A 12,475-nucleotide genomic window follows, 5' to 3' on the forward strand; every position below is an offset into this window, starting at 1 on the left:
GGCCTCCCCCATCTCCCAGTCCTTGGAGGTACTCCAAAATGACGCCCTGCGGGTTATGCTGGGTGCTCCACGCTGGGCCCGACTGGTCAGTTTATGGATGGAGAGTGAGTTTCCATCACTCGCCCACCAGATCACGCTGCATGAGCTGGCAGAAACTCTTCGTTTAGTGAAACTTCACCCGACGCTACATGTCTCCATTCTGCTCGAACGCCTGGCTAGCAGGCCCCCAGACCTGTCCCCTCCTCTGGATTGGGCTCTATCCGTGGCAGCTCTCTTTCACAAGTTAGGTGTGGCAACAGAGGTGTGCCAAGATCCAGAGCTGGTATGTCCAGGCTACGAACCTCTTGCACCCTGGGCGTCTCCCCCTTTCACCGTTATCAGTCCCACCGACATGAAGCCTCGCCACTCAATCCCGGCCATCCTTCGGCAGGAGAGTCTCTGTAGACTCGCTATGCTCACCACCTCTGATGCGGCAGTCTACTATACGGATGGCTCTGTTTCTTCCAATGATTCAGCGGGAGCTGCATTTGCTTATGGGAACCATACTGAATCCTGGGCATCACCACTGGTGTCTCCGCCTTTCAGGTAGAGCTAGTGGCTCTTCTCAGTGCCCTGCGCCATGCCTATAGCCATTGACATGGATGTCATTCTCCATACTGACTCCCTATCCTCCCTTCAATGCCTGGCATTTCTCTCTCTAGTTGCCCACCGGTTCTTACTTACTGCCATATTTACAGTGTCCTCCCTCATCCAGCAGCGGAGTGGCTGTGATTTTTCACTGGGTACCTGGGCACGTTGGGATACGGTATAATGAACTAGCCGATGCTGCTGCACGTGCAGCTACATCACTCCCTAATGTTACGTTTCCATTTCGTCCCTGTGCTACAAGAGTTCTCAATGCTGTGGCTGGCATTATTACAGAACTTACAAGGGACCACCATCGCCTATGTGTCGCCGACGGCTCACACTCAGCCACTTGGTATACTGCGGCCACATCATATTCCCCCATCTCGATCCCTCCAGGCCTACCCAATTATCTCTTAGTTAGGCTCCGGCATTTACGCATGGGATTCCTATGCTTCTGTCAGATTGCCAGCTTGGACCTTGAACAGTGCCCCAACTGCTACGAGCGGTCTGCTGAACCCCTCTGCCATTACATTCTCGACTGCCCTGCAACCGCTTTTGTACGAGAGCCCCCTGGAGAGGGCTTTGGTCGCTCCGGCGATGATGTGTACGATGCTGCTAGGGCCACAGGCAATGCAACCTTTCAAATCTCCTCCAAACTGTACGGGATTATCCTCCTCCTCGTTGACTGCTACTTCCACCCCCGTCAGTATTCTAGGTCCAACTCACCCTTTTTTTTTTTTTTTTCTCTATTGTTTATTCTCTGCTTATCACTGACGGGCTCTTAGTTTGCCCGTGTCCCGCAACAGGTGGGCAAATATCCAACAATAACAACAAATGCGCTGTCTACGAGAACGGGACAGCTTAATAAATTACAGAAAACGGATTTGTGGGAAAGTTTCAGGATATACTATGCTATATATTTCAATCGTGGTTGAACAGGACTCTAATTGATTTTACTTGTTTTATAAACTGTTAACAAACAATTCCTCACTGTCAGAGGCTAGCTTGGGAAATACCATTTACCAAAAATGTGAAAACATGTTTAGTCACAGCTAATAATTTCGTTCCACGTTTGTTGTTTGGATTCCTGAAGTTAAAACTTGAACCGTATGATTGATTACTTATAAGATTAATTTTGGTTTGGCAAAGGTCATGAAACTGTATAAACGAATTACCGATCGCAAGTATACAGTAACCATATGGTGTACATATATTACCTCTACCCGTAAATATACTGACCTGTAGGACTGAACATTTTCGAGGGGAGAAAGACAGACATGAATGACACTTCCTGGTGCTGCTCAAGTATGAATCAGTTGCACCATTCTTGTATATACAATTCCCTCTAAAAATAACTGCAAAATATACAACGCCCATCAATTAAAATGGAGTTAATGGTGCATATACAGAATAAGGTGTGGCACGCACTGAGCACCAAAAGATGAAGAAATGAGATGCATATCGAGTAAATGTACAGCCACGAGCAAAAGTTCGCCGACAATCCCCTACCAGCATTGTGTCCTTCCATCCATGTTTCTCCTTCATCTTCAAATCTCAGCGAGTACCTAGTATCATTTCTTTTCATACGCTTCTGTTGACTGCTGCATATTTCTTCCAAATAAAAATATTTCATGTAGCATTTTCCCTCGTAACAACCGGACGAAAGTGTCGGCAACTTTTTGGACGTAACAGTACACCCACATACTCAAAATTAGTCAATTAAATGCACAAGACGAGGAAATTCAAGGGCAACAAGAACACACACACATTCAATACATGGCCGGTATGTCTCGCACCCCTACAGTATACTGACGCTTCATACTCTCCTTGGGATGCTTTTACCAGGCTATGAATCACTGCAGTAAATCCACACCTGCTCTCAACTCCTGAGAAATTAAACGCTACCGAGTAAATCCCCACCTTTCCAAAATACTCAGAGGTTACATGCAGACTAAGTCAATCCAAGTGCCTCTAAAATAAGCGGTGAAATTAAACGAAAACCCGAGGAAATTCAGACGATATCAAATACACGGAAATTCAATACAAAGTTGGTACGGCAAACGTTTCTAAAATATAAAAATAAATACATGAATTCGGATCTAATAATTCCACACGTTTTTCCAGATATACAGAAATTAAATATGAACCAAGTATGTCCAAACACGCTTCCCAAATAAATAGAAAAATGAAATGCGCAAGCGACTAAATCCACACACCCGCACAACACGCCCTGATATTGATGACCACACTATCATTTTATCAATACACCGCACATCCCCCCTGGTTAATCTTGCCCACCCAATTACCCGTCATGTACAGCCGATAACGACGTATGGCCGCCTATACTGTGGATCATTTCCGGTGCTCTGTTACGCTCTACACAAACTTATGGCGCTAAAATGGAAAATATACTTCGGGATTTGTTTTGGTGTTGGGTGTCATAAATCATGGAGGCCGTGGAAGATAAATTAGTTTTTCATGAACAGCGATTAATAATGTTGTTAAATTACCGTCCACTCAGTTTGATGGCGTAATATTTTTTCTACACTTGCTACCACCAGACGATTTGCTTCAGTTTAGGACAGTTAATGAAGGCTATATAATTTTTGTTTAATGCAAGGAAGAAGGAACCAAAAGCTTTTAGTTCTAGCAATATCTAGTGGTATAATTAACACAGTATGTTAAATAATACTAGCAATAGCATGTATTGTTATTGTTACTGTCAGATGATATAAAACAGCATTAGCCTAATTTTTGCTGCTAGTTGACAAATGTCATAAAGGCAATCTATCAACAGGATTTATGGCATATTGTAGAAAACTAGGGTCAGGCCAAAGTATTTTTCTTTATTTTCTTACGAATATCTTTACTAGCGGCCTATCCGCTTGTCTTTCACCAACGATTTTCGGACGCGTGGTTCTTTACGCCCTTAGACTTTAGCGACTTACCAACAGTAAGCCAAACTACACAACAGCAAGGACCTTAACTAAACGGCCCTGACATTCCTGCATTTAGTACTTTTCCATTTGCTTTAAGTGCTATTTTCTGCCAATTAACTTGTGATTATCTACCCTCCTTAATTATGCTGTACTAATCTTTGTTTGTTTGTTCGAGGGTCCGACTACACAATGACTGGCATCTACCTGTGTTTGTGTAGGGAGGTAAGGAGGTGGGTGGGGTGTATAAGAGTTCCTAGTAATTGATCAGTATTTCTGTAATGCTAGCTGATGTGTTGTTTCAGGTTTGCTGGGCTATGATTTCATTTTAGGCAGCATATTAAACAGCGTAATTTTGTCTTGTTATAGAGCTTCGTCAATAATTACATGGAATAATGTTTTGCATACAGAAAAATATTGTGATCGAGTGGCTTTCTGTGTATGCGTCAATTTGTGTGTAATTTTGTATTTATAAGTATTAACAAAAAATTTCACGAATGATTTGGTATGGGAAAACAAAAATCATACATTGTGCTTAGGTTTGGGAAAAAGTGAGTTACAGGTCAATCATAGGTCACGGACTCCCGATTACAAGTCAGTATTAAATTTGGGCTCTGGCGCTGCTGCTGCCTTTGAGTATCCGCTCTAGCTGCATTGTAGGGAGAGGGGGGAGATACCGTTTTCTCTAGAGCCTGAGAAGCTTGACTTACAAACTAGCGAATATTACCATCACTACCACAACAACAACAACAACTACTACTACTACTACTACTACTATCACTACTACTATCACTACTACCACTACTACCACTACTACTACTACTACCACTACTACTACTACTACCACTACTACTACTACTACCACTACTACTACCACTATTACTACTACTACTACTACTACTACTCCTACTACTACTACTCCTACTGCTATTACTATTACTACTACACTGTTACAACAGCAACAACAACAACTACTACTACTACAATACTCGTAACTACTAATGAAATCCTACATGGAACCGGTAACATTACACAGTTTAGGGATAGCAAGAGTGACCTTGGGAGGTACTTCCATCCTGTTTTCAATTATTCTTTACAACCACTACTACTACAGCTACTAGTTTTTACAACTGCTGCTGCTGCTGCTGCAGCCAGCACTGATAGTAGTAGTAGTAGTAGTAGCAGTAGTAGTAGTAGTAGTAGTAGCAGAAGAGGAAGACGAAGTAGTATAGTAGTAGTGGTAGTAGTAACAGCAGTATTTTTACTAAAACAAAGGCTGCCGCTACTGCTACTACTACTACTGGTGCTACTACTACTACTGCTGCTACTACTACTACTACTACCACTACAACTACTACTAATTATAATTGTAGTAATTATTATTATTATTATTATTATTATTTACATTCTGAAGTAAAAAGACTCGTTAGACGTGATAAGAGGAGACTATATGATGAAAAGGCGACAGAGACAGAAATTAAATTAAGTAAAAATGACGGCCAGAGCACAAGAGTAGCGTATCAGGCCATAAAGGAGTTAACTGGGACTGAAAGGAGAAGGAAGGAAATACCTGTACGAGATAGAAATGGTAATTTGATGACTAAAGATTTGGATATAAAAGGAAGATGGAAAGAGCACTTTGAATCTGTTCTAAATAGACCAATCCCAGCTGAAGAGGACATTTTGCCAGCCGAGAGAGATTTGCAGATAGAAACAGGGGATATAACTTTGGAAGAGGTAGCAAAATCTATAAAGGAGTTAAAGAATTTTAAGGCTCCAGGTGAGGATGGAATATTCCCTGAAATGCTTAAGGTGGAAAATGACGAGTTGATGAATGCGCTTTTGAAACTTTTTAATGTGGCTTGGGATAATGGTGGAATTCCAGAAGAGTGGAAAAATGGAGTGATTATAAAAATACCAAAAAAGGGAGATTTAAGTGTGTGTGGCAATTGGAGGGGGATAACTTTGACACCTGTAGTTGCAAAAGTCTTTTCCAAAATCTTGTTGAACAGAATAGAGCCAGTAATTGATAAAATTTTAAGAGAAGAACAAGCGGGATTTAGAAAGGGTCGAGGTTGTAATGATCAGATTTTTATTGTAAGGCATCTAATGCAACAAGCTAATGAGATGAAAATGCCACTTAACATGTGTTTTGTGGATTTTGAAAAGGCGTTTGATAGTGTTTCACGTGGAGCTATGTTGAAAATTATGAGATTCTATGGTATACCAGAAAAGTTTGTAAATATTATTAGAAGCCTGCATGAAGGTACTTTTTGTAAGGTAATGGTGGGTGGTTCTTTGAGTGATCCATTTCAAGTTAGGTCAGGAGTGATTCAAGGAGGAGTTCTTTCGCCATTGTTGTTTGTTTTGGTTATGGATTATGTTATGAAAAAGGTCATAAGGAGAACAGGTGCAGGAATTAACTGGACAGAAAATAAGAAGCTGATGGATTTGGACTATGCTGATGATATTGTACTGATTTGCGGAAGTATTTACGAGATGCAGAGGGTGCTCGATTGTCTGGTGGAGGAAGGAGAAAAAGTGGGATTGGTAATAAATTGTGGAAAGACTGAAATTATTAATATGAACGTGGAGAACCAAATCGATTGTGTAATTGGGAATAATGTGGTGAAGAATGTAGAAAACTTTAAATATCTGGGAACGATTGTATCATCTAATGGATCATTAAACAATGAAATTGAGGAGAGGATTAGACAGGCTTGGCGAGCTGTTGGAATGTTGAAATCTGTTTGGAATAATAATATGCTTTCGGTACATACTAAAGTGAAAATTTACAAGTCCATGGTTAGACCAATTTTAATTTACGGGCATGAGTCATGGTACAGTACAATTGCAACAGATCAGAAAGTATTAGGATTTGAGAATAAAATACTGAGAAGGATTCTTGGGGTAAAGTGGCAAGACAGAGTTACAAATGAAAGATTAAGGGATATTACGAGAGTGGAACCAGTTCATGAATATGTGAGACTGTCTCGCTGGAAGTGGCTGGGGGAGGCGGTGGCTGAATCGGTAGAGAGGCAGCCTGCAGTCCTGATGGACCCAGGTTCGAATCCCGGCTGGGGCAGGGAACAGTTTAAGGATTTGAATTTCATAAAAGCACACTTTCCTGATCTACCAGATGACCCGCCGACATGTCATAAAAGTACCCCCGCTAATACCAATACACCAGTCCTGTATGAGACAGCCCTAGCATGTATTCAATATGGACGGTGGGTGTTAGCGCCGAAGTGGTGACATGTGGAGGTGTAGGAGGACTACTGGGCCTTGGGATAGGCTACTGCCCCCGAGATATAGGCCATGAAGCCTTTGCCCAGAGTCGGACACATAAAAAATATATATATATATATATATATATATATATATATATATATACAGAAAAGAAGGTTGTTTAATACAGGATGTGCCAGAGTGGATTGCTAGAGGAAGAAGAGGTAGAGGTAGGCCGAGGGAAACCTGGTTGAGGACAATGAAAAAAGAAGCAGGAAAGGAGTGTTGGTGGGACCTGAAGGAGATGGCAAGAGACAAATATTGGTGGAGAGAGTTCATTAAGGCCCTATGCATCCCGTGGGGTGCCACAGGAAATGATTGATTGATTATTATTATTATTATTATTATATCCTACTACTTCTGTTAATATTATTATTATTATCACTCATTACTACTACAGTTATCACTTTAACAATTATACAAAAAAAAAAAAAGCCATCACTCTCGCAATTACACACAAAAAATCTATCACTAATGACAACTCTCACCCCGTACTGAACGAAGCGCTCTGGGATAGGTGTCAAAACTGCAACCATCAGCACATCATTAAAACTCTCTCTCTCTCTCTCATTCTGCCACAGTAAATATATTCCTTTTCACGGCTATATTTTCAAGACTTCAGCATTTCATTCACTCCACTCCCACACTTTTATTTATTTTTCCTTTTAAACTTAGGAAGGGCAGTTTTCAGTGTGTTAGAAATAATCTTCATCAATCTCTTTACAACACAAACGGGTTTATGTTTATATTCTTACCTGTTACAGACATTCCCCAGATTATTTTTCCACAGCACAGAACGACGGCATCGCAGTGGAAGGGTTAAATAACTTGCGATTCCTTCTCGTAACTAAGACTTTCTTTTTCCAGGACGACCTACACGAGAAGACTGCATGCTTATATATATATATATATATATATATATATATATATATATATATATATATATATATATATATATATATATATATATATATATATATATATCATCTCATCAGCCGTTTGAGTGTCCAGTGCAGGACCTGCCTATCCCTACCAAAGTGGGAACGATACAACCAGTGTATCTCTACCAAGTGGCTTAAGCTGTCTGGTAGAGATTGTACGTAGGGTGAGAAGTGTTTGCAAATAATTGTAGTGTTGTAGTGGCTTTAGATGTGTGTGTAGTCTGTGAACGAAGTGTAATCGGCCCGCGCAAGCCGACTGGGTGCAAGCACACTTTATAGTATGCGACACTGGTTCAACCACGGCACCCCTTATGTCCGCCAAGCAGTACGTGGCCAGAACAACACTCCCAAAGTTTATTACGCTGGCGAGGCGCGAAACCTCGTTCTTTACTTTAAGAAAACGCACACTTTACTACTGTACCACAGAGGCTCCATATATATATATATATATATATATATATATATATATATATATGTGTGTGTGTGTGTGTGTGTGTGTGTGTGTGTGTGTGTGTGTGACCTGCGATAACTTTCCTCTCGTTTCTTTTCTTCTTTTTTTTATAGAAAGAACTGGCGGCATGGGCAGATAGACACCATTAACATCTTCAGTACAATAATTCTTTTCTAAGTGGATTAAAATCGTCTAGGGGAAGCAAGAGAGTTAAATATGTCTGTCTGACACCTCCACTGCTTGGGCTGTTCTAAATAATATTAAATAGTCCAAAGACGGCAAAAAAAAATGTCGTACTGAAATGAACAGAATCTGATATCGACTGCGGGCATTCACAGTGGCTCATCATTTCTGCAAACTGTTTATCAGTCTTTGTTAATTTATCTCGCAGTAGTTATCTGTCTGTTTGTCTGCCTTTGTCTATCTATATACCTACCTATCTCTGTCTGTCTGTCTATCTATAGCCAGACACTTTTTCCCGGAGAATATGGTAACAAATTGCCTACAAGTCACCCTGTCCTACTCAGACTGCCTTCCCTCCCACTCACAGCAATTCTCATTCATACACTTCGACACCCCATCCCTCCACCTCATTTTTGGTGTCTGCAAACGCACGTCCAGTTACGTGTTTAATCTGTGGATGTACCGTACGGAACGACTGAGAGATTAATACCTTCAGTACGATTACCAGTTCATTAGCTTATGTAATTTTTTGTTAACACGAAGCAATCTTATTCATTTCTGGAAAGGCCTCTCATAGCAGCAGTCTCCTCCACCTCGCCATAATCACGCCCTTAAAAAAATGGCTTTCCTTTAGTTTTTACCCTCCGTCTGACAAAGTCAGAGGAGGGTGTTATCACTGGGATCAAGAGGTGTCCGTCCGTGAAGTTTGGCGGCAGGATGACTGGCCGGTTGTTGATATTTCGTTTCCGGGCCTGAACTCAAAGTATTTACTATACAGTCATGATTCTTCACATAGTTATGTGTCTTATAGTCAACTGGTGCCTTTCGATAGGTAGAATACGGTGTCTGAAGTAGTTTTTTTTTGTTTTTTTGTTTTTAATGAAAAGTAAAAAATATATATATATTTATTCCAGAGATGTTGATGCGACCTCTGCGTGAAATCTGACTGACCCAGTTTATGACCTCAAGAGGTTGTCCTTAACGCCCACCTTTAAAAGAAAAAACTGGGGATGGGTGGGTGATGGCCGTTATGCCCTTGTTAGGTGTGCAGGGAGGTGGGGGTATGTGCCGGGTTAGATGGTGGGTTGCAACAGCGTAGCGGGTTTTTTTTTTTTCAATCTATATGTCAAAGTAATCTCAGTGTGCTTGTTCATTTTTTTACGTTTTTTTCTGCTCTTGACAAACCAGTGTAGCTACATTTAAGAAAGAGTGTGTGTGTGTGTGTGTGTGTGTGTGTGTGTGTGTGTGTGTGTGTGTGTGTGTGTGTGTGTGTGTGATCTAGCATGCAGAAAAGGAAGGAGACGGAAGGAACAGGAGAGAAAGTAATGAGCGAAAAGGAAGAAGTAATGGAAAACAAAATATGACTGAGGAAATAAGAAAGGAAGAATACGGGGAGTGGAAATTATTAATTTAAAATCGTATCGTACGCAGTATAGAATTTTTTTTCTTTCTCTTCGTACAGTGAGCAATGCTTGGCGTTCATTTACTTTTTTATATTCTTGGTATATATATATATATATATATATATATATATATATATATATATATATATATATATATATATATATATATATATATATATATATATATATATTGCGTATATGTATGTATCTATAGATATATATTCTTTAGTCGGGACAAATTATACAAGTTTAGATACCAAGTTCAATTAACAGAACAAGAAACCTGCACATTTACATTATTTTCTTCTTTTTCAGTATCATCCATAACGTAGAAAAAGTAAGGGGGAAAAAAAATCTGTTCCCTATAAATCTGTACCTGGTGTCAGTGCGGGGCGAGGTTAGTGAGTGTATGGAAAAACATATAAAGCCCGAGTGTTGACGAGCCCCCGCCCCGGTGACATGATACTCGTGTTGCATGGCGCCGCTCCCCCGTGTGTCAGTCAGGGGATACCGCCCCCCTTTCACCCAGCGGTCGTTATCAGGAGCACGGGTATTGCTTTTTGATGAGGGCTATTTCGAGGAGCGGTTTGGAAGGAATCGAGAGAGAATCGGAAATTGTCTTCTAAGGTTATACTTCGTGAAAGAAAAATAAAATCCAGAGAAGCAAAGTAATTAAAGGTAGGAACAACTGAATTATACTTTTTGTTGAATACCAGAAAGGAGAAAATGGAAAACTATTACTGTATGGCAGATATTACAACTGCTACCGGTACTACTACCACTACTACTACTGCTACCGGTACTACTACCACTACTACTACTGCTACCGGTACTACTACCACTACTACTACTACTACTTCTACTACTAGCCTATTACTACTATTACTATTGTTGGTACTACCAATAAAAATAATAATGATAGCTAGAAAACCATTTCTGTTAAAAAGAATCCGGATCCGTGGAGATATTGTGTAGAATATATATGATCAGGATCAACCCCAAAATATAATCAATTGTTCCTTGACCCATAGCCCACTCTTCCACAAAATTTTATTGAAATTCATTGAGATCTTTTGGAAATATTATACATGGGATTCGGATCCGGATTAGGATCCACCCAAAAATTTAAGCAATTTTTTCTTGGTCCATGGCCCACCCATCCACCAAATTTCATTGAAATTCATTGAGAACTTTTGGAGATGTCTGGAAAAACAGACAGACCTCCTCCAGCTTCGTTGGAGGAGGTAATAACATTGTTACGGGAAGGGGGAATCGTATTACTGTACACGTTAAATTATATGAACAGAAGTTATGTTAAAGGACGACTACATTAAAGATAACTGTAATATAGAATTTATCACATAAAAGAAAAATAAGACCCAAAATATTATACAAAATAAGAAAGTCACCCGTTAGTGTGTGTGTGTGTGTATATATATATATATATATATATATATATATATATATATATATATATATATATATATATATTGCATTCCTTTATTACTGGTTCACTATGAGAGGCCTCTCCTAAGTTGATTACTCATCCGACTTACTGTTCTTCTTTTCTTATATTTTTTGTTCTAATCCATGTATAATCATGTAGTGCCAGCAAGAAAATAATATAAAACGGCATCATTGTATAACAGGGTTAAAGTGTTCAAGTCGTATCTATTATTAATCCATCTCCAGAAAAACTGCAAAGCGACTCAAACAAATATATTTAGTAACGGGTAAAGGGATGGGTCTATTATGATGTGGCAGGGGTAAACCAGCTCTGCTGTCAGGCCCTGCTGCGGATGTCACTGATTACACTGCGCAGTTGACCCTCGTGCGGTGTGGTGCGGTGAGGATCTGTCCCTTCTCCCCATTGGGGCTAAGATGCGAATGAATGTGTTTGAATGGATGAGTAAATGGGGAGTGTGTCGTCCTGTCTTGGCTACCTCCCTTTCCTTGGGGGAAGCAGCCTTGGTATATTGAAAGATAGTGATCGAACACTCTGGCAATCCGTTAATACTACTATATAGTTCATCTGATCGAATTCTGACAATCTGTTACTACTACTGCTGCTGCTGCTACTGTTGCTACTACTACTACTACTACTACTACTACTACTACTACTACTACTACTACTACTACTACTACTACTACTACACACTCACACACACACACAGGAATTAAAGCTGGATGAAGAAGAGTATATTCTTAACATACCCAGCGTTCCATAGGTTAGTCAAGTTAGGATATTTTCATTGGCGGTATGAGTTTGGATTGAGCTTTCCCAACAACCACGTCATATACAAATACGCATTTTTTCTATTGCCTTGAGAACTATAGATATTGCCTTTGAAGGGTGAGGTTGTAAGATGTGCCCAGAAACTCAAAATGCAGTTATATGATGCCAACAATATAACTGAGCCGGCAAGCAAATCTGCATAAAATTATGTTACGTTATCTTGAAAACTGGATATTTTCTTGCCGGGCCGGGGTTGGGGATGGAGTGTTGTGCCCCGTCTCCTAAACCCACAAGTGTAGTTTCTGTGGTATAGGTTAATTACTTTTGTTTTTGTCTATGGCCATAAGAAATTTGCCTGTGTTTTTCTTTCTGTGGTTTTATTATTATTATTATTATTATTATTATATATT

The 12,475-nt window shown here is 40.0% G+C and overlaps 1 protein-coding gene across 1 annotated transcript in view; it reads left to right on the forward strand.

The window, feature by feature from the left end:
* Nucleotides 1-1,064: 1,064 nt before the first annotated feature.
* LOC145404270 (putative neural-cadherin 2) overlaps nucleotides 1,065-12,475 on the forward strand; it is a 171,483-nt gene continuing 160,072 nt past the window's right edge. Inside the window, 1 exon segment of the mRNA XM_080275791.1 lies at nucleotides 1,065-1,254. Within this exon segment, the coding sequence (XP_080131917.1) occupies nucleotides 1,065-1,254 (190 nt within the window).

This window comes from Coenobita brevimanus, chromosome 63 (assembly GCF_032717465.1).
Source record: "Coenobita brevimanus isolate Jiangsu-jjx chromosome 63, ASM3271746v2, whole genome shotgun sequence".
NCBI classification, from domain to species: Eukaryota; Metazoa; Arthropoda; class Malacostraca; order Decapoda; family Coenobitidae; genus Coenobita; species Coenobita brevimanus.